This window comes from Diabrotica virgifera, chromosome 8, assembly GCF_917563875.1.
Source record: "Diabrotica virgifera virgifera chromosome 8, PGI_DIABVI_V3a".
In the NCBI taxonomy this organism is placed as follows: domain Eukaryota; kingdom Metazoa; phylum Arthropoda; class Insecta; order Coleoptera; family Chrysomelidae; genus Diabrotica; species Diabrotica virgifera.
The window spans coordinates 43849810-43871066 of NC_065450.1; the positions used below are offsets into that span (position 1 = coordinate 43849810).

At 34.4% G+C, this 21257-nt stretch overlaps 1 protein-coding gene and 1 long non-coding RNA gene across 3 annotated transcripts in view; one reads left to right on the plus strand and one right to left on the minus strand.

Annotated features, from left to right (window-relative positions):
- The window catches only part of LOC126889930 (sodium-dependent nutrient amino acid transporter 1-like), a 262186-nt gene that overhangs the window by 195638 nt on the left and 45291 nt on the right, over positions 1–21257 (plus strand). For both annotated transcript variants that reach the window (XM_050658672.1, XM_050658673.1), the window contains one exon: positions 18790–19033. In XM_050658672.1, coding sequence (XP_050514629.1) covers positions 18790–19033 — 244 coding nt within the window. The remainder of the gene's footprint in view (positions 1–18789; positions 19034–21257) is intronic.
- Positions 3–616, minus strand: LOC126889935 (uncharacterized). The gene is made up of 2 exons (XR_007700229.1): positions 338–616; positions 3–263 (listed from the first exon to the last, which is right to left on the minus strand). It is a non-coding gene; the product is annotated as an uncharacterized LOC126889935 (long non-coding RNA).

Below are 21257 nucleotides of genomic sequence, written 5' to 3' on the forward strand. Positions count from 1 at the left end.
AATAATATAAATAATTTATTATTAGGTTAAAATATAAAAAAGACGTAACATAATATTAACATATTCAGACACGAGGAAATGTTTGCTACCTATTTTCTTATGTTTAGAGGCCCATTTATCTTGTAACATTTTATTATCCATTATTGTTTGATAATTTAAGGTATTTGGGAAATGTCCAAAAACATTATTTTGTTTCCATCTGGTTCAGGAATTTTGGAGTTGCTTTTACATATAGCTATGCTACAAATGTTACCACCACTCATCTAAAAAATGTTTTATTATTATAACATACAAAACTACATATTATTATGTGTAATATTATAATTGTTAAACTAACCTTACACGGTTACGAAAACACACTTCACAAGTCATTACTGCCTTTGTATAGGACCCAAATAAGTAATTATAGTAATATAGTCCTTATATGCTTAAAAACTCAACAAATATTAAACAAATAAACGATATTATAAGAAAATTCCACAAAAATATGCGGAAATATAACCACATACAACTGTCAAACTTGACTTTGTCGTACGAGTGACGTAGGCATTCCCCTCCCTCTCGCTTCCGCCCACATAGTTATGAGATAACCTAACCCCTATCTATGAACCTTGATTGTAACCCCTGTGCATAGAAGAGTGGGTGGGGCCCCTGTGTGTCTCAGTGGTAAAAACGCCTACCTTTGGACCTAAAGGTCGTGAGTTCGAATCACCTTGGTGGAGAATTTTTCATTTATTAAAAATTAATAAATGAAAATAGTTTCTCTCCTTGTGGGATCCATACTCACCGGAGGGACCGCAGACGTTCGGATACAATTAGCGTTTCTTTGCAAAAACAATTACTTCGACTTTGCTAAGTAACAAGACATTTACCCAACACACACACTACACATTACACTCATATGTATACCTTGGAACAGTCGTCAACTCGAAATGGGATCAAACAACCGAAATACGATCTAGAATAGAAAAGGCCAGAGCAAAATTTAACAACATGAGAAATATATTGATCAAATTCGACATATCTATCCCACTAAAAATACGGCTGCTAAAATGATATCTTTCCGGTCTTGCTGTATGGAGCGGAGGCCTGGACAATAACGGAAACATTAATACAAAATCTAGAGGAAATCGAAATGTGGGTGTACCGACCTATCCTCAAAATATCCTGGACGACTCACACACCAACGTAGAGGTATTGCGCCGAGGGGAAAACAAAAATAAGAAATCTCTTTCACACTTAAGAAACGGAAACCTGAATACATCGATCAAATTATGAGACATGACAAATATCGTATACTGCCACTGACAATACAGAATAAAATAGAGAGCAAACGTGGACCCAGAAGAAGAAGACACTCATGGCTTCAAAACTTACGCCAATGGTTTGGACTAACGTGCCAATGTCCGCAACGGACGAGGCACATGAAGAAGAAGAAGAATAATTTAAAATGAGATATTCTTCTTCGTCTCACTGTGCTTATTCGTTCCGGATGATGGCGATCAGCATGGCTATCCTAACTTTGCTTGCTGCTTTTCGGAATAGTCTGTTTGTCGATTTATTGAACCAGTTTCTCAGATTATGAAGCCAAGATATTCTTCTTCTCCCTGGTCCTCTCTTCCCAATACCTTGCCCTGAAGAATGAGTAGCGGCAATCTCTGTTCATTTCTTTAATGTACAAGCCTGGGTTGACATAATATCTAATTAATACAACAGTAATTTGGAATTACTACCCATTTATTAAACGTAGGTACATATTACGTAAATATAACTAATTACATGTAAACAACCATTCATGAGGACGACATGCTCGTATATAAGTAATTCGCGCATGCTTGTAAATAATTCTTCGTTGCGCGCGCCCGACGCAGTTGATAGTCCGAGAGCTGGATACATTACACTCCTTCCTCCTAGATGAATTTACTCATCATAGTCCTCCAAATACTTTGGAGGTTTTCTTATTCGAGCGGGTGGCTTCTTGACTTCAGAGACCTGCTCTCCAAGTTCTGGTTCTGGATCTACCAAATCGTTAGAATGCGGGAAAAGCTGTTGCGGAGTTTCGCGTATTCCCGTTTCCATCGAGGTTGACGGTGTAACTTCGTCTGTGGTTTCCTGGTCACATACACGAGTTCTTATTTGGTCAGAATGACGACGTAAAATTTTACCATCAGGTGTTTGAACTTTGTAGCTTAATGGCCCGGTGGTTTCAATTATTTTGGAAGGAAGCCACTTTTGACCAGGAGTAAATGACCTTGCAAATACAGTCTCGTTTTCGTGAAAAACTCTGGGCCCTGCTTCCTTAGGATATTTGATCTCTTGTTTGGATAGCATCTCTTTCCTAAAATCAGGCTGTAGACGATCAAAAAGTGAGCCTAACTTCCGCCCCATTAATATTTCGGATGGGCATCTCCCTGTCGCACAATGGGGTGTAATGTGCTGAGTAAGGAGATATCTGTGCAGTGCTACTTGTATGTTGGTTTGTTCATTGCTATCTGTCATTTTCTTAAGTGCATTTTTTACATTTTGTACCATGCGCTCCGCTTGCCCATTACTACTTGGATGGTACGGTGCAACCAATGCTTGTCTAATAAGGTTTTTCTTTAAAAAATCTTGGAACTCAGCTGACGTAAAACTAGTTCCGTTATCCGATACGACAACATCTGGGATGCCATGAGTGGCAAATAAACCGCGTACAATGTCTATAGTCACAGCACTAGAGGTATTTGGAACGATTTTTACCTCCAACCACTTTGAATATGAGTCTATGATTATCAGAAACATTTTCCCTTTAAATGGACCGGCAAAATCGAGGTGTATCCTTGTCCATGGAGCTCTGGCCCACTCCCACGGATGGATTGGAGCCTTTTTTGGCATATTTCTAGACTCCTGGCACTCGCTGCATGTATTTACTAGGTGTTCAATTTGCTTGTCGAGATTTGGCCACCAAACATATGAGCGTGCCAGTGACTTCATTTTTACGATTCCAGGGTGTGCTGAGTGTAGCAAGTTCAGTATTGTTTTCCTCCCTCCAAGTGGAACTATTACCCTCGTACCCCATAACAGGCAGTCTTGATAACAGCTAATTTCGTGTTTACGTTGTAGATAAGGAGTATATTCGTCTGAAAATTTAATTTTCTCCTCAGGCCAGCCTTTCCATGCCCACTGCAAAACTTTAGATAACACTGGGTCTTTCTTAGTTTCATTAGCGATGTCTTTGGCACAGATTAGTTTTTCTGGGATGTTCTCGAGCATCAAAACGTCATCTGAGTTTGGCGGTTCTGGCGCATTTACCTTTTGTGGCAACCTGCTAAGAGCATCTGCATTCTGAATTTTTGCACCAGGTATGTAGCATAATTCGTAATCATACGCAGATAACATAAGGGCCCATCTAAGCATTCTGGGTGACAGTATCTCTGGGACACCTTTTTTTGGATTAAAAATACCCAGCAATGGTTTATGGTCCGTTTTTATGCTTATTCTCCTGCCATATACATATTCATGGAATTTTTTAACGCCCGATATTATGGCCAGTGCTTCTTTGTCGATTTGGGCGAAGTTTCTTTCCGCAGACGATAGAGTACGACTATGGTACGCCACTGGATATTCGCGTCCCTCATCATCGCGCTGGCTAAGCACACAACCTACCCCGTAAGGGCTAGCATCACACGTCAAAAATAAATCCTTCCGTTCACTGTAATGTCCCAACACCGGTTCTTTTGCCAAAATGTCTTTTAATAATTCAAAAGCTTTTTGTTCTTTGAAACGCCACTGCCAAGGAACGTCCTTTCGGAGCAGTGCATGTAACGGATTTGCAATAGTTGCCTTGTCTTTTAGGAAAGCATGATAAAAATTTAAAAGTCCAAGAAAAGCTTGTAATTCGGTTTTATTAGTCGGAGCAGGCGCATTGGTGATGGCCGCGATTTTGTCTTTAGTGGGACGTAAACCGTCTTCACTAATTTGAAACCCGAGAAACTCTATTGTCTTTGTTCGAAAAACACACTTTTCCTTACGTAAATGCAGCCCGTCTTCCTGGAAACGCGATAATACTGCGCGCACTTTTGAGTCTAAATCTATTTCTGAGGTACCTACTATTAAAATGTCATCGTAATACGGTAGTACACCCGAAATACCCGTTAATCTAGTGTCTATGAATTTTTGAAAAATTTGTGGAGCCACGGATATACCGAACTGTAAACGATTGCATTTAAAAGCTCCCTTATGCGTAATAATTGTCTGTGCCTCCGCAGCTTCGCGGTTGACACTTAACTGCAGATAAGCTTGCGCCATGTCCAGTTTTGCAAACACTTTACCGCCCGCGAGAGTGGATAAAATGTTCTGTACCGCTGGCACTGAATAAGGTTCTGGATTTAGCGCTAAGTTCAATGTAGATCTGTAATCGCCGCAGATCCGAACCTCTCCGTTTTCTTTGCAAACGGTCACAATTGGGGTGCACCATTTTGGGTGTGTAATCGACTCTAAAACACCCTGCGCTATAAGCCTGTCCAATTCAGCTTCAATCTTGTCTTTTAGTGCAAAGGGAACCTTACGTGCTTTTAGCATAATTGGCCTTACATTTTTGTCTAACGAAAAACTTACTGGGGGACCCCGGTAAGATCCCAAATCCGTATTAAATACATCTGGGTATTCTTCTGGATAATTAATAATGGAATAAATCTGACTTACCCCTGCTATGGTTAATCCTAACCTCTCAAACCAGTTTCTACCCAGAAGACTGGCGCGGTTTCCTTCCGTGACTATAAGGGGAAGCTTGGCTGATCGTTGACCCCTTTTCACATTCACTAGACACTCACCCAGTATGGGTATCACTGTATTTTGATAATCGCGTAGAATAACACTGGATTGATTTAATTTAGGTCGATTTTCACTAAATATTTTATGGTAGGTCGATTTGCTAATCACTGAGAAACTTGCGCCCGAATCAACCTCCATATTCACATTTTGGTCATTGAGTAGCACGTCTACTAAATATTTACCGGTAATGCTATCAGACGTCACGTTAAATAACGAAAAATTATAGTCGCTACTTTGATAACAAACACTTTGAGTATTTGATGTCGATTCCTCGGTAGTCTGATGCACTTTGCGTCTTTGATTTTGGTCTTTCTTCTTACCAAAACAAGCTATTTCAATGTGTCCAATTTTCCTGCAAAATGTACAGGTAGATTTAATGTGTTCACAATGTTCAGGAGAATGTTCCTTTTCGCACCGAAAACACTTTTTCCGTTCGCGATCAGCTGATTTTTGTTTTGATTGTCCTGGCTGATTTCTACGAAAACTTACTGCGTTCACCTCTGTGTTCAACTCACTCTCCCGTAACACCTGCAAACTTTGAACAGCCACTTCGTGTGCCAGGCACATGTCTTGCGCGTCTTTAAGTTTTAACTTTTCTGTGGCGAGCAACTTTTGCTGTAAGGTCTCATCAAGAATCCCACAGACTAATCTATCTCGTAGCATTGTGTCCAGGGCAGTTCCGAAACCACATGGCTCTGCCAATTTTCGCAATTCTTTTAGATACACAGAAATTGTTTCACCAGTTTGCTGATTTCGTCTATAAAACTTGAATCTGCAGACAATTTCAGACGTTTTTGGCGCAAAATGTTTTTTCAACTCTGCAGTGATCTCTTCGTAGCTCGAATCACTAACTTTTGCTGGTGCAACCAAAGACCTTATAATTTCATAAGTATTTGCCCCACACAGACTCAGAAATGTGGCTCTTTGCTTCTCTGGATCGGTAATATTATTGGCCGTGAAGAAAAAATCCATACGTTCGACGTAGGAGTCCCAATTTTTTGGCTCATTAGTATTGAAATTTTCTATGCTTCCGTAAGCTGCCATGTTTACTAACCTTGTCTTATTATATCTCCGGGATGAACAAAGCACTTAAATTCCATTTATCCTCGCCGCCAGTTTAATGTACAAGCCTGGGTTGACATAATATCTAATTAATACAACAGTAATTTGGAATTACTACCCATTTATTAAACGTAGGTACATATTACGTAAATATAACTAATTACATGTAAACAACCATTCATGAGGACGACATGCTCGTATATAAGTAATTCGCGCATGCTTGTAAATAATTCTTCGTTGCGCGCGCCCGACGCAGTTGATAGTCCGAGAGCTGGATACATTACAATTTCTCATAACATGGCCAAGATATTCTACTTTGCGCTCTTTGATAATATTGTGTGTTAATAATCTCGCATTTCTTGCCCATTGCCCATTCTACGTAAGACCTCAACATTAGGCACACGACCCATCCACGAAATTCTTAAAATGTGACTGTAATACCACATCTCGAATGCCTTGAGTTTTCTTAAAGAAGCTTCGGAAAGAGTCCAAGCTTCTGCTCCGTATAATAATCTAGAAAATACATAGGATCTGATAATAGAAATTTTGTTACCAAGTGGTAAACGAGATTTCTGAAACGAGACATCATTATGAACGCTGATCTCGCTTTTCCTATGCGTTGTTTTATTTCACTAGAGTGGGCCCATTGACTGTTTATGTAGGTATCAAGGCAGTATCAAGGTATGTGTAGCTGCATGTCCACTCTGTCAATTAGCACGTAATTACAGATCACCGGTCATTATAAAATAGGGTCAAAATATAAAGTTAATAATAAAAAACAAAAAAAATTGCATTATGAGTTTTTCTGGAGTCTCTAGATATGGGAAAAAATGGTAAAATGAGTAATTTTAATAATATAATACAAGATTTTTGAAGAATAATCTATTAAAACAGAATTTTGGTAATATTTTTGGTCTATTGAAACAAACGGCCATAAATGCTATGAACAAAAATTTAGACTTTTTTTTAACAAATAAACGTAACATAGAATCACAAAGGAAACATAAAATAGCATTTAAATGGCAATTCCATTCTTGCAAAGTGGCCTCAAAATTTTTATCGTCAAATTTAACCTTCATTGAAGGTCCAGGATGACTTCCGCAGTCCATTTCTTTACTTTTTTCCTAAAAACATAAAAAAATAATATGAACATTTCAGATTTACAAATATAGTACTCATATAAAAATACTTACTTAAAACAGACATCCGGTAACTTTTACCGGTTAAGATTTTTGATGTGTGCTAGAAAAGAAAATATTGACAATACACACTACACGCTTTGACTAGCATTGTTATGCAAACTACCCGAGAGGTACATAGACACATGAACTTGTAAGTCGTGAGGTTACCATGAAATCCACATTTTGGGAATGCCCGCCGGTAAAAAATACCGGATCTCTGTAGTTAAGGGTTAACCAAAAGCCGTGTATGTAATATATTTCGCTCTTACTGACTACCATTACTTTCTTTTTTTCGTATTGAAATTAAGTTCATGTTCACTGCTTATATCTTATATGCGCGACATTATTATTTGCAAATCATCTAGGCTATCTGCAAAAACTACTGCGTCGTCGGCATATCTAATGTTGTTTAGATCTATCATCTAATCCAGTTTCCTCCAAGATAATTTATGAGTATGAGCTTATCATGTTGTACTCTATCAAATACCTTTTTGTAGTCGATAAAACAAATATATAGGTACGTCACAGTTGACATATCTGCACCTCTGCATAAGCACTTGGACAGTCAATAGAGCCTCTCGGGTGCCTAAGGGCAAGGCATTGCGGAATCCAATCTTTGTCCGTGATAGTTGTTCTTCGCATTTTTTATATATTCTGCTGTACATTACTTTTAAAAATATTTTAAGTAAGTGGTTTATTAGGCTAATTATTATTCTGCCTCGCATGTTGAAATGAGAAATGAAATGAAAATGTGAAATTTTCCGAGGAAAAAACTTCCCCTGTTGAAAAAACATTCAATATGAAAAAAGTTATTGTAGTGACTCTGTTTTTCAAATGACTTACGTATTTTACATTTATTAAAAATACTAATTTTATACTCGATCTTCATTCTGAGAATTAGCATAATTCTTTTTTGGTCATTTAGATAGGCACTTACTTGTATTTCAAATAATTGCAAATTTCTTTAGTTTGAAATAAGTCCTTTTGAGCAGGTAAAGAATTACGAATTGCCGTCTAATACAATATTAAATAATAAACTATTTCCAAATGAATGAACGTTTAGTATCTATTAATGAGAATTTACCCTAGGCAGGTAAAGAAAGGATTAACAACTGTCGTCTGTAAATACAAAGTACGATTAAGATCGAGATGTGCCGAGCTTAAGTTGCAATACATGGCATCAATGCGGTGTCGTTCAGAGAACTAAATTTAATAATAAAATATATGTACGTGCTGCCATCTATTCAAAGAACTGTCAAACGTTAGTTTAAAAATTTGCCACCTATTTTGACCATAGCGTACTAATACCCCCTTAAGGCAAATATTTGGTCAGTCGTTGATCTGTTGTTTCTAAAACCTGCCTGGTATTCTCCCAGTATTTTTTCCGAATATTGACTTAGCCTGTCAAAGTAAAGTAGGTATAATAGTCCTTACATCAAGTGTGTTCAATTTTTTTCGAAAATCTATCGAATGACACAAAATCCTTCCTAGTCCTCTCTTTCTCTGGATCTTTCCTTTCCCTATTCTTTTCACTATTAGTCGAGCATATTGGTAGTTATTACAAGTGGACCGTCTGTATTAAGTTGGACCAAGAAGTTTTAGCTAAAGTTTCTATTAAGCGTGGTGTCAGACAGGGATGTGTTACGTCACCGACATTGTTCAATGCTTACACCGAACCAATTTTTGAGGAAGCGTTAAATAATCGTCGCGAAGGTGTTAAAATCGGTGGTGAAATCATTAATAAAATCAGATACACAGATGACACCGCTGTAATGGGAGAGAGTTAAACGCTGTTAAACGCTGTAAACAACGAATGTATTGCAAAGGGCTTAACAATCAACGCAAAGAAAACAAAATGGATGGTGGTCAGAAAAATGAATATCGAAGACTCAGTACTAGAATTAGATAACAAAATACTTGAAAGGGTGGAACACTTCAGATATCTGGGTAGCTGGATTGACTGCAGGGTTGAAAATGAGGAGGATTTTTCGACCAGATTAAAACTAGCACGAAAGAGCTTTATTAGCTGGCGTTTTGTATTGTTGTCCCAGGCGTCCCAGAATGCGATGGAGAGATAACATCCAAGCAGATCTCTGAACATTCCATTTGACCCTAGGTTGATAGAAGACCGAACAAATTGGAAGAAAGTTGTACAGTCAGTCAGGACCCTCCCAGGGTTGTAGCGCTACGTGATGATGATGATGATGTTCTGTATTGTGCAGTAGAAGTCTGTCATTGACCTGACGTCTAAGAGTATTGAAGTGCTACGTGTGGTCCAGTTTGTTCTATGGATGTGAAACTTGGACAAAAAAATGAAGAATCTCAACAAATTAGAAGTGTTCGAGTTGTGGTGTTAACGTCGCATGCTCAGAATTCCGTGGACAGCACATATATCCAACGAACGTGTGCTGGAGACATGCACAAAGAGCGAGAATTGATCAACGTCATCAACATGAAAAAGGTTCAACACTTTGGTCACATAATGAGAGGACTTAAATATCGTCATATAATGAGAGGATCAACGTCGGTTGATCATTAAGGGCAAAATCGAAGGAAAACGCTGGGTTAAAACAAAACAACTGTCCTGGCTGCGTAACATTAGACAATGGACAACTCGAACGGTCGAGGAATTGTTTCATATCATATAATATGTAGCTGCCGACCGAGAAACATTTCATCAGCTTGTTAATACGACTATAACCAACACCAATGCTTGAAAACAAGCACGGTACACAAAAAGAAAAAGATTGGCAGTTATTATTTCTCAGCATGTAGCCTGTGTATGAATGACGTTTTTATATAGACTAGAATGGTATATACCCGATATTACTGAACTTCAGAAATTATAAGGTAGATTATACCAACAAATTGTATTTAGTCCACAGAAATAAGGTTTTGGTCGGGACACTTGAGCAGCCAGGTTGCAAATGGGTATTTGGGTACTATATACATACCCAATACATTATAAATACAAATATGCCCGTCACAGTTTGGACGAGAATTTCAGTTATTAACACTGGCGAAGCGTCCGAGTAACCACTGTTACCATTGGTAACAGTTAAAAATCTTGCAATAAATATTTTATGACTGTTATGAAATAATTCCATTTATATTTTTTACCAACAGAAATATTTGTTAATAGTACCTAATTCAGTAAATAGCCAACTAGACACACGAAAATATTGGCGAGATAAATGAGTCCATTGCACTTTATTATGCTGTTACCGATACTGGCAGTGGTAACGCAGGAGAAACCTCACTATCGCTCGGGACTAGCTCTTTTCTGAAAATTTTGAAGGAGCGACGGCTCTGTTCGAGCGACGAGAGACGGCGCGCGGGCACGCTATGTATATCAGTATTGTCACCATTTTGAGGATTGGTAACATTAGTTTAGTACCTATTACAGATTACAGTGTGCGTGCATTTAAACATGGAAGAGTGTTGCTACAAGGTTGCTACGTATTGCGTAATTGATATTATTGAAAATGGAAGAATTAAAATATGAACAATAGTTTTCAAAATCGTTTCTCTTTCCTACTTGTTCATTTTTTTATGTTAATTTTATGATAGAATAATCCAGCGTGTGTCAGCCAAATGGAATAAATTCAATAGTTCAAATACTAATTATTTATTTGAAAAATGCTCAGATCTGTCGATTAGTATTTTAAATCTTAATTTTTGCATACAATAATAATGTATACAGGGTGTCCCAATTTAGAAATATGACGTCATCGTTAATTTTCTTAAATGGCAACACTGTTATTTTAATGGCTATTTAGATAGAGCGTGTAAAGCTATACCTAACTGCAAAATATCAAATTTTTATTTTTTAACATTTCCAAGATAATAAAAAATAAAGTTATATCTGTAATGTGGAATAAACTTAATAGTTCAAATAATAATTGTTTTTTTTTGAAAAATGCTTAGACCTGTCGATTAGTATTTGAAATCGAAATTTTTTACATACAATAATAATCTATACTTCGTCCAATTTACTTACCGTTGCACGTCATCCGCGTCATAGCTTGTAACATGATACAAGCTATGACGCGGATGAGAATCAGAATCATGATTATGATGAGAATCATTATGATTCTAAAAAAGAACACACCTAACGCCTAAATATTTCGTGTTGGTATCATGTTACAAGCTATGACGCAAATGACGTGCAACGGTAAGTAAATTGGACGAAGTATATTCAGGGTGTCCCAATTTAGAGATTTAATGTTATTTTTATTATCTTGTAAATGGTAAGGAATAAAAATTTCATATTTTGTAGTTATGTATAACTTTACACACCCTATCAAAATAGCTATCAAAATGACAGTATTGCCATTTAAGAAAATCAATGATGACGCCATATCTCTAAATTGGGACACCCTGTATACATTATTATTGTATGAAAAAAATTTCCATTTGAAATACTAATCGACAGATTTAGTCATTTTTCAAACAAAAACAATTAGTATGTATTTAAACTATTGAATTTATTCCAAATTACAGACATGACTTTGTTATTTTTTATTATCTTGTAAATGGTAAGGAATAAAATTTTGATATTTTGCAGTTATGTATAAATTTACACACCCTATCCAAATAGCTATCAAAATGACAGTATTGCCATTTAAGAAAATCAATGATGACGCCATATATCTAAATTGGGACACCCTGTATACATTATTATTGTATGAAAAAAATTTCCATTTGAAATACTAATCGACAGATTTAGTCATTTTTCAAAAAAACAATTAGTATTTGAACTATTGAATTTATTCCATTTGGCTGACACACAGTGTATGTTTAGTTTGTTTATTATTTATTGTTATATCTGTTACATATACATAATTACATACATATAATTTGGGAATAGTGATTTGTTTAATTTTATCCCACAGGATTGAAAACAAAAACTTATGTTTGGGAGATTAAAAATATTTTTTTTAAATAAGATTTTTTTACATCTGGTTTGGTAACACTTTAGAAAAAGTCACGCGTCGCCACTGGTTATTAACAAATAACAGTCAAAAATGGCAGTTTTTTCGTTTAAATCGCTGCTACAGGTAAATAAAAATATGATAATCAAATATCTTATTTATAGCATTCTTCTTTTAGTAGATGAGCAAAGGTTTAAAATGGCAGTTTTTGAATTTTGGTCCGATCATTTGTTGCTTCGGAAATTGCAAAATAAAACTAAAATTTTGAAAATAAAAAATTTGCTATAACTTTTGCGAAAATGAACTTAAGAATTTGATTTTGCATGAAAGTTGACTCAACTAGTACATATTATAATGAACAAAAATTTCAAGTCGATTCGTCGATCGTCAATTAGTTTAAATTTTATTCAATTTGTTTATCCCAGAGATTTTTTTTGCGATGTTATTGTTCAGAAAATAATAATGATGCAATTCTGTTGAAACCACATGAAAGAAGAATTGTTATATTTTCAAAGTATTTAAAAAATCAATAAAATGTCATTTTTATCATTCCGAAAACATTTTACTAAAGTAGAATCATTTTTGGCTTATAAACAATTTGAATAGCTTTGTTAATATTGACTGTATAGAGTAAATCTACTTTGGGATTTCAACAGCTGCTATTTTTACACGAATTTTGAAAAAAAAAAATTTGCCTAGGTTACTCACGGTCAAAGTTAGCCACTTTTATTTTTTAATTCACAGTTACTTCTGTATACATAAAATTCTCCTGTAACAGTGTTAGTTACCATACTTCTCCGAAACGGCTTGACCGATTTTTATGAAATTTTACACGTATATTCTGTCGGACTGAAAATAGGCTGTAATCTATCTTTCATACCCATAAGTTATAAGGGGGGTTGCCCCCCTGACATTTTTTAAATTCTTTTGGACAAAATTGTCTGCCTTAATTTTTTTATGATGTAGAATTAAAAAATACATACAACCCTTAATTTTTACTCTTTTATCACCAACCTCTATTTTTTAATGGCCATCTATAAAATTCTCCTGTCACAGTGTTGCCATACTCCTCCGAGACCGCTTGACCGATTTTTATGAAATTATACATGTATATTCGGTAGGTCTTAGAATCGGTCGTAATCTATTTTTCATAACCCTGATTGATAAGGGGGATTCGCCCTAACATTTTGTAATGTTAGGTGGGGATAAGTGTACATAACGTACTCTACAATACTACGAGTACATACCAATTTAAAAAATTATGATCAAAATCCATCAACAAGCTCCGGAGATATTAATCGCAGCAAACTTTTGAAGAACCAATTTCATTTTTTGAGTGCACGAATTTTAATAATTCCCCTCCACCGACCACGAATCGATTTCGTTAGGACATCATTTTTGAAGCTTTATTAACCACTTTGTTAAAGCTCAAAGTTTACTCAAACTTTTAAACATAAACTATATACCTTCGACTTTAAAATGGCGCTAGTTAGGTTGCCTAATTTTATAAACAAAATAGCTATAAATTAAATAAAAAAAGTGGCTAACTTTGACCGTAATTAACCTAGACAAAAGGTTTTTCTTTAAAAATTTGTGTAAAAATACCAGATTTTCAAATCCCAAAGTAGTTTTAGTCTACAGTCAATATTAACAAAGTTATACAAATTGAAGTATTTTCAATGGGAAATAAGCCACAATTTTACCAAAAAAATGAATTTATTAACGTTTCCACGCCCAAGTCGGGTGTCGTTGTCAAAATACAAAATAATACTAAATAAACAAAAATGTTGTTGCTTAGTAAAAATTCTTGTAATAATTTATTTAATCTGACTCATTTATATCGGCAATTCAGGCATGTATTATACATTTTAAAGTAGAAGACTTTAAAATGTATAAAAATGTATAAAAATGCCACAAGGAAATAGCTTCAGAACAACGTTATTTAAATTGTTTATAAGCAAAGAATGACTCTAATTTAATAAAATATTTTCGGAATGATTAAAATGACTTTTAATGATTTTTTTATATACCTATACTTTGAAATATAACTATTATTATTTCGTGTGGTTTCCACATAATTGCTATATTATTATTAATTTCTGAACAATAACATTACAAAAAAAGCTATTTAGAATAAACAAACTGAATAAAATTTAAACTAATGAAATCATCTTGAAATTGTTGTGCATTATATGGACTGTTTGACTCAACTTTTCTAGCAATATGAGAATCCTAAGGTCTTTTTTGCAAAGGTTATAGCAAATTTTTTATTTTCGAAATTTTAGTCTTATTTTGCAATTTCCGAAGCAACAAATAAATGATCGGACCAAAATTTAAAAACTGCCATTTTAAACTTTTGCTCATCAAGGAGAATACTATAAATAAGATATTTAATTACCCTATTTTTACCTGTAGCGATTTAAACGAAAAAACTGCCATTTTTGACCGTTATTTGTTAATAACTAAAATTCCCGTCCGAACTGTGACGGGCATTTTTGTATTTATAATGTATTAGGTATATAGTACCCAAAAAACCCATTTTCAACCTGGCTGCTCAAGTGTCCCGAACATGGTATATGTTTGCCTTATTTCCCTGGCGTAATTATGGACAGTAATAAAATAAAGTAATAGGTACCTTCTCGCTACATTATTAGATTTTTCTTTCCAAAAGGAAATATTTTATCACTTAAGACACTAATACCAACTTTAGTCTCATGATTATATCATCGATTACACTTTTTGTGGTAATTATGTAAAAAATGTGTCATTTATGTCAATCGTACCTACAGTACTTAAAAAACATGTCTTGCCGTGTCTTTTAATTTCTTTTTAACGCAATTTAGTAATTTGTACTTCATTTGTAGATCACTATTATATAACATGTTGCCTACTTTTATTTGTTAATTAAGAAATATAACATAAATTCAAACTCCATAATGCTACATAATATCATTCCCACGCTGCTACTATTAAAACAGTAGACCATTTAGGGATTTTATTGATATTAAAGACATTACACATTTACAATGAGGAAAGGTACTTTACGGTTCGCTATGAGGAAATTCACTTTTGGACAAGATTTGAAAGCGAAAAGTTTTTTCCCATAATTGTAGCCGAAGAGTGTTGTTTTTATCACATTTGCGATCACTTACACAGATAATTTGTTATTTAAATCTTGCTGGGAAATGCAGATGATTTATCTGATGGTTTAGCTATACAAACAATAAAGAGTGAAGATTCCATCTAGAACGATTATTCAAACTTGAATTCCACCATTGTAAATCACTAAATCGTTTTTCTCTATTTGTATGAATCATCTAATTTAGTTTCAACAGTGAATTATATATCACCATCGGAAATCATCTTCCAGAATTTTTAGAAATCAGCGTAAGTGTTGTAACCAATGTAATCTATTTTTATATTTTTTCGGCTATTTTGTTATTTTATTTAATAACATAGACATAACATACTACTACTATCGGTTTACAGCGTTCTTCGACGCCTTCCGACTCCTAACCGCCATTCTTCTCTGTTTTCTCTTTCCTCTAGTTCTTTTTCAATTATCTCCCTCCAGCTTCTTCTCGGCCTTCCTCTTTTACTTCTCCCTTGTGGTGTCCACGCCAAAATCTGTTTAGGGATCCTGTCATCTGGCATTCTCTGTACATGGCCGTACCATACATAGAGATAACATGATTTTCATAAATAACATAGAGATTAAGAAAAGAATGGGAATGAACTCGGATATAATAGACTTTTCAATGTCACCACAGAAGTAGTCCAGCCAATACTTTTCGAGTTACTTCATATGAATGAAAATGAACATTTTTCAACAAAAAAAAAAAGTTTTCAGGAGCTTCTTCGCAAATAACTCAAAAAGTAGGTAAGTATTCTTATACTAAATTTACAAGCAAGATGCAGTAGAAATAAACAAACCAAGACACGTTAAGTGCTACTAGGAGCACTCCCGAATCATAATTTCTAAAAGTTTATATATTTTACAATGCATAAACTTTGAAAATCATGATTTGGAATTTAAAATGTATATACATTGTAAATTATGATTCGGGACTGCTGCTAGTAGCATTTAAAGTGTCTTGGTTTGTTTATTTCTACTGCATCTTGATAATTTTGAACAGTTTTGAAAGATAATTCCTGGTAAGATTTTGTTACCATGGAAACGGCGATCATAGTGTGGAAAACCGTAGGAGAACCCGTGAGAAAAAATATTTCTCACTGCAAAGGCCGACTTTTCTCACTGCATGAGGAATTGTTCATTTTGAATGTATATAAGTAGTGAGAGAAGTTGCATATTGTATAGTATCCATAGAAAAATACATTTTCTCGGCTTCCCAAGGAGCAATTTTCTTCATTCTTTTTTTGTTCCCAATTAACTCGAGTAGAGCCATCTAATTAAAGAATTATTAAATGTCAAACTTCCTTTTGTTTTGTTATAATAGATTAATTTATTTATAAGGAAAAAAACTACATATCTTTTCCAGTTGTAGACTTTTTAGATAAATTTACTAGAAGTGTACCTTTTAACGTTAAAACACAAATATTCTCATTTGAAAGCTGTATAATTATTTAAACAATCTTTATTTAAATAAATTATAAAATTTTGTTATAATAAATCAATTAATTTATTATAACAAAACAAAAGCAAGTTTGACATTTAATAATGCGTTAGTTAGATAGCTCTACTCGAGTTACTTGGGAACAAAAAAAGAATGAAGAAAATTGCTCTATGGGAAGCAGAGAAAATGCATTTTTTTAAAGTATACCGATTTTGAACTTTGAGATTACATTTTCTCAAACCTAATTTTTGATTGGAATTTTGCTATTTTTGGCAATTTTCTCTCGTAATATCAATAGTTTTTATTATAATAATATATGTTATTAGTATTTTAAAGATATGAAAATTGGTGTGGAGAAAGAGAACAAAAATAAAAAGGTGACGGTTTGAAAATTATGATCCTATTGTTTATATGTTTGCCGTAAATGCCGGTCAACTTTGACCGATTGTATCTCAGGATCCACTCATCAGAATTAAACGTTTTTTCTTTTAAAGAAGCGTCCTGCCGCTTTTTTACCAATACCGTTTTATGATTTAATTTAATTTAATATTTTCCGAGATATTCTATTTGTTTATAAGCCAAAAAATTGTTTATAATTTTAAAATATTCCTGAGGCCGCTTAAATAGTCCAATTTCAATTCTGTAAAGTAAATTAAATAGGTACAGTGTCTTTTTATACAAAAATCATAGTTATTCTTATGTATCATAATTATTGTGGTTATTATAGCGACCGTAAATTTTTAATAAACAATTCAATTGTTGCTAAACTGTTTAATCAATTTCCATCGGCTTCTGAAATTATAATGTATACAGAAAGAACTTTTATATTACCAAGTTATTTAATTATTGATAAACAATTACTAATCCAAAATTTTAGTTGAAAATTAAAGATTTTGTTGGAAAAACCCGCATTTTCCGGGGAAAGTTTTCATCGACGTAAATTGGGAAAAACACGTCTATATGCAGAATTTAATTATGGTGAATTTTTATTTGGGTATTTTTGGTGTAAAGTTAAAATATTTGGAGTTATAGAGCAAAAATTGAAAAAAAAAACACTATTTTCTGGCGTCATTTTCTTTATAAAAAAAGTAGCACACTATCTGCGGACTTTGCATACCTATATTATTAATATATACCCTAAATATTCAGCGCCCAGGGCCCGATTTAGGTTAAACCGGCACTGACTCCATCTATGTATTGAGTTTCATTGCAGCTATAATATATATGGAAGGGTACACGACAATTAGACCGAAATCATTAGACCGAAAGCAGTAGACCGAACTCATTAGACCGAAAAGCACTTTACCGAAACCTCACTAAACCGAACAGCATTAGACCGAAATGGTAAATAAATTTAAAAGGTTTGCAGTAAATTATGCTAAGATTTTGTATATCTGTCTTTTTGTTTATTGTATTTTTTTGTATTATTTTATATATAGACTGTGTAAATTGTTACTCTGTACAGTCTGATATGAAATAATTTTTATGCGTTAAACAAATTAGTGAAGGTAAAAATAATTTAAGGGTAGAGTGACGTTAACACCATTTTAACTGTTTATAATAACCATCCAAAAAACATTCAGTTGTAATTACATTAGTCTTATCTCTTTTACTGCGACAAGTAAAAAGAACTGCTTTTCAGTCTTCTGCTGTTCGGTCTAGTGAGGTTTCGGTAAAGTGCTTTTCGGTCTAATGAGTTCGGTCTACTGCTTTCGGTCTAATGATTTCGGTCTCTTTACAGTAAACCATATTATATATGGAAGGGGTTCTCTTATCAAGAATGCCGGTTTCCGTCTATCCGCATTGCCTGCAGTACCAAGTCATCTACTTTGGACGTGTATGCTATGTCTCTTAAATATTTGAGTGATTCAGTTTTGTAAAGGGTTCGGGTATTCCATGTCCCTAATCTCAATTCCATTTTTCGTTAGAGTCGTAGTCGTATGTTCCATCCAACTAATATTTCCTGAGATTTCGTAACATATGACTTTTTACAGGAAGAGCTTTTTGGCCTTTAGCCCAACCTCCAACCTGGAGAGCCAGCGACTCTTCTGTTAGGGCTGCCATACATTGGTCTGTTTTGGTTGGAGGTGGTATTCTTTTCCCACATACCCGCCGATTCTAGGACCCGTTAGTGCATTCCCTCTCCACCACTTGAGGATTAAAAACTTTTAAAACTTTAGCGAAACGTATGTATTAGGTAACTAATTGATGATTTTTTTATTTCAGTCATGTCAGACGATGATGTACTATATATCCACAACACTTTGCACAATGTCCATGGCACTAGGATTAGGAAATTTGTACAGATTGCCACAAACGACGATGATACGTGGTGGACTACCATTTTTAATAGCACATTTAATATTAACTATTTTTATTGGACTGCCACTTCTTTTCCTTGAGTTAGGAATTGGACAGCTTGCACAGGAGGGGTTTATTAAATCTTGGAGGGTCGTACCGTTCTTTAGAGGTGATACAATTTTAATTATTTTTATATTAATAACATTTTTAACCATTTATTATTAGTTTTTTGTGTTTAAGAAAAGACGGCTTGGGAGCAGGTCCTATTTTTACACTGTCATTTAAACAACAATGTTTATTTCTTTTAAATGGTCAATAATTATTATTGAGTTAATTATTCTTATCTCATGGAAACTTAGTACCTAACTACTTTATACTAATTGGAAAACATACTTTTGTTGTCGAATTTAATATTAATTGGTCTACATAATATATGTCTCTTATTAATTTTGGAAATACAACATCAAAGTTAAGAAGTTAACTTAGAATACTAAACTGAAAATTTTCAGAGCAGCTATTAGACCACTAATCACATATGGTGCTGAAATAATGTACCTGACACAGAAAGATGATGTAAGATTAAGGATTCTAGAGAGAAAAATCATTCTGAGAATAGCAGACCCAATAAACTAAGGTGATAATGAATTTAGAAAACTGATGAACTACAAAGTAAGAGAACTTTTGAAAGGAGAAGATATCGTTAGGTTTATCAAGGCGTAGAGACTCAGGTAAATGAGACATATAGAGAGCAGAAATCCAGAAGCAGCTATCAAGAAATTCACCAAATTGTGACAACGAGACAGAATCAGGCAGACAACGAGGCAGAAAGCAGTTGTTGATACAAAGAAAAATATAAAATTTTTAACATGCTTGAAATACTGTTCCAATAGTAATACTGTTAGAATGCTTCGGAAACATCATGAAAAATGGATCCAGATATGCCCTTTTACAAGCCATCCTACAAGGAAAATGGTTGTAAAGCAGGGTCCACGAAGAAAAAGAACATCCTGGTTAAAGAACCTCAGAACCTTGTTCAACACAACATCTGTGCAGCTTTTCCGCGTTGCTGCAGATAAAGTGAAGATAGCCATGATGATCACCAACATTCGTTACGGAGAGGCTCATCAAGAAGAAAAAAAAATACTATTCCATCGATTTTCCCATAGTTTATATATTCTAGTTTTAACGTCATTTATTTTACCCCTCGATAAAATCTGAGTTAGGATCTCACCCTTCTTTATTCCATCTTTGGCCAACTAGTCCACTTCCTCATAATTACCAGAGAACGGCAGTTCTCGCCAGTGGCGCACACCTACACCCCCTACACGCGACACTATATATACACGAAATTTTCGATTTTCTAAATCTGACTGAATTGAAAATTGGGCCAACTCCCATCTTAAAGTTCAGGAAAAGACTCACCCATCCATATGTCAACCATCCATTTTGGTCCAAGAGTGTGGATTTTACGGTCCTTCCTATTTAGGGTCTGTTTTTCGTTCTCGTCCCCAGAACTCCCAAAAACTTCGAAAATTTAACTCCGACCTTTGTGGCTTCTAATAGTACTGATCATTACCTTTCCAACGCATTTTGAAAATCGGTTATACCGATTATGTATTATTGTATTTTCATTTTGATGCAAAACAAAATTTCAGTTTTATTTTAAAAGATTTTTCCATAATGTTTGTTAAATTTGAAGTAAAAGCGCCACAAAAGAGATTCAAAATTCAAACTGTATCAAAGTTACTCTTTTGTGGCGCGTTTTACTTCAAATTGGGCAAATATTATGAAAAAATCCTTTAAAATAAAACTAGAATTTTGTTTTGCATCAAAATGAAAATACATTTTCGCGCCTCGTAATATTCATATCAGCTTTTTTGTAGCTGGAATATTCTATGCGCCACTCATTTTTACGGCGTTTAGCGGCTTTTTATTCTTGTACCTATTATACCGGCATGCCTTTTACCCATACACTTTCAAGATATAAACAGTAAAAATACCTGTGATAGCAATACAAAAATGTAGAACAGACAAAAAAAATTGAAAAAAATACTAATAAAAATACAAAATCTCCGAAGATATCTCTACTCAAAGAGAAAAGAAAACAAGAAGGGCAAGAACTAGGTAGCACACACCGTGTAATCCAATAAATAAAAATATTTAGAATATGCTTGCGAAAATTAAAAAAAAATAAAAATTTACTGTTTTCATTTTTATTCTCCATGTTATGTAGATACATAATATACTAGTCCAGGGTAATAAGGTTTTGTCCATGACACTTGAACAGCCAGGGTACTGAAGCGTTTTTGAAGTTATACTTCTTTACGCGCGATATGAGGGTGAATTTTTATATGTTAGAACCTACGTTCCCGGCGCATGCTCATTATAACTTT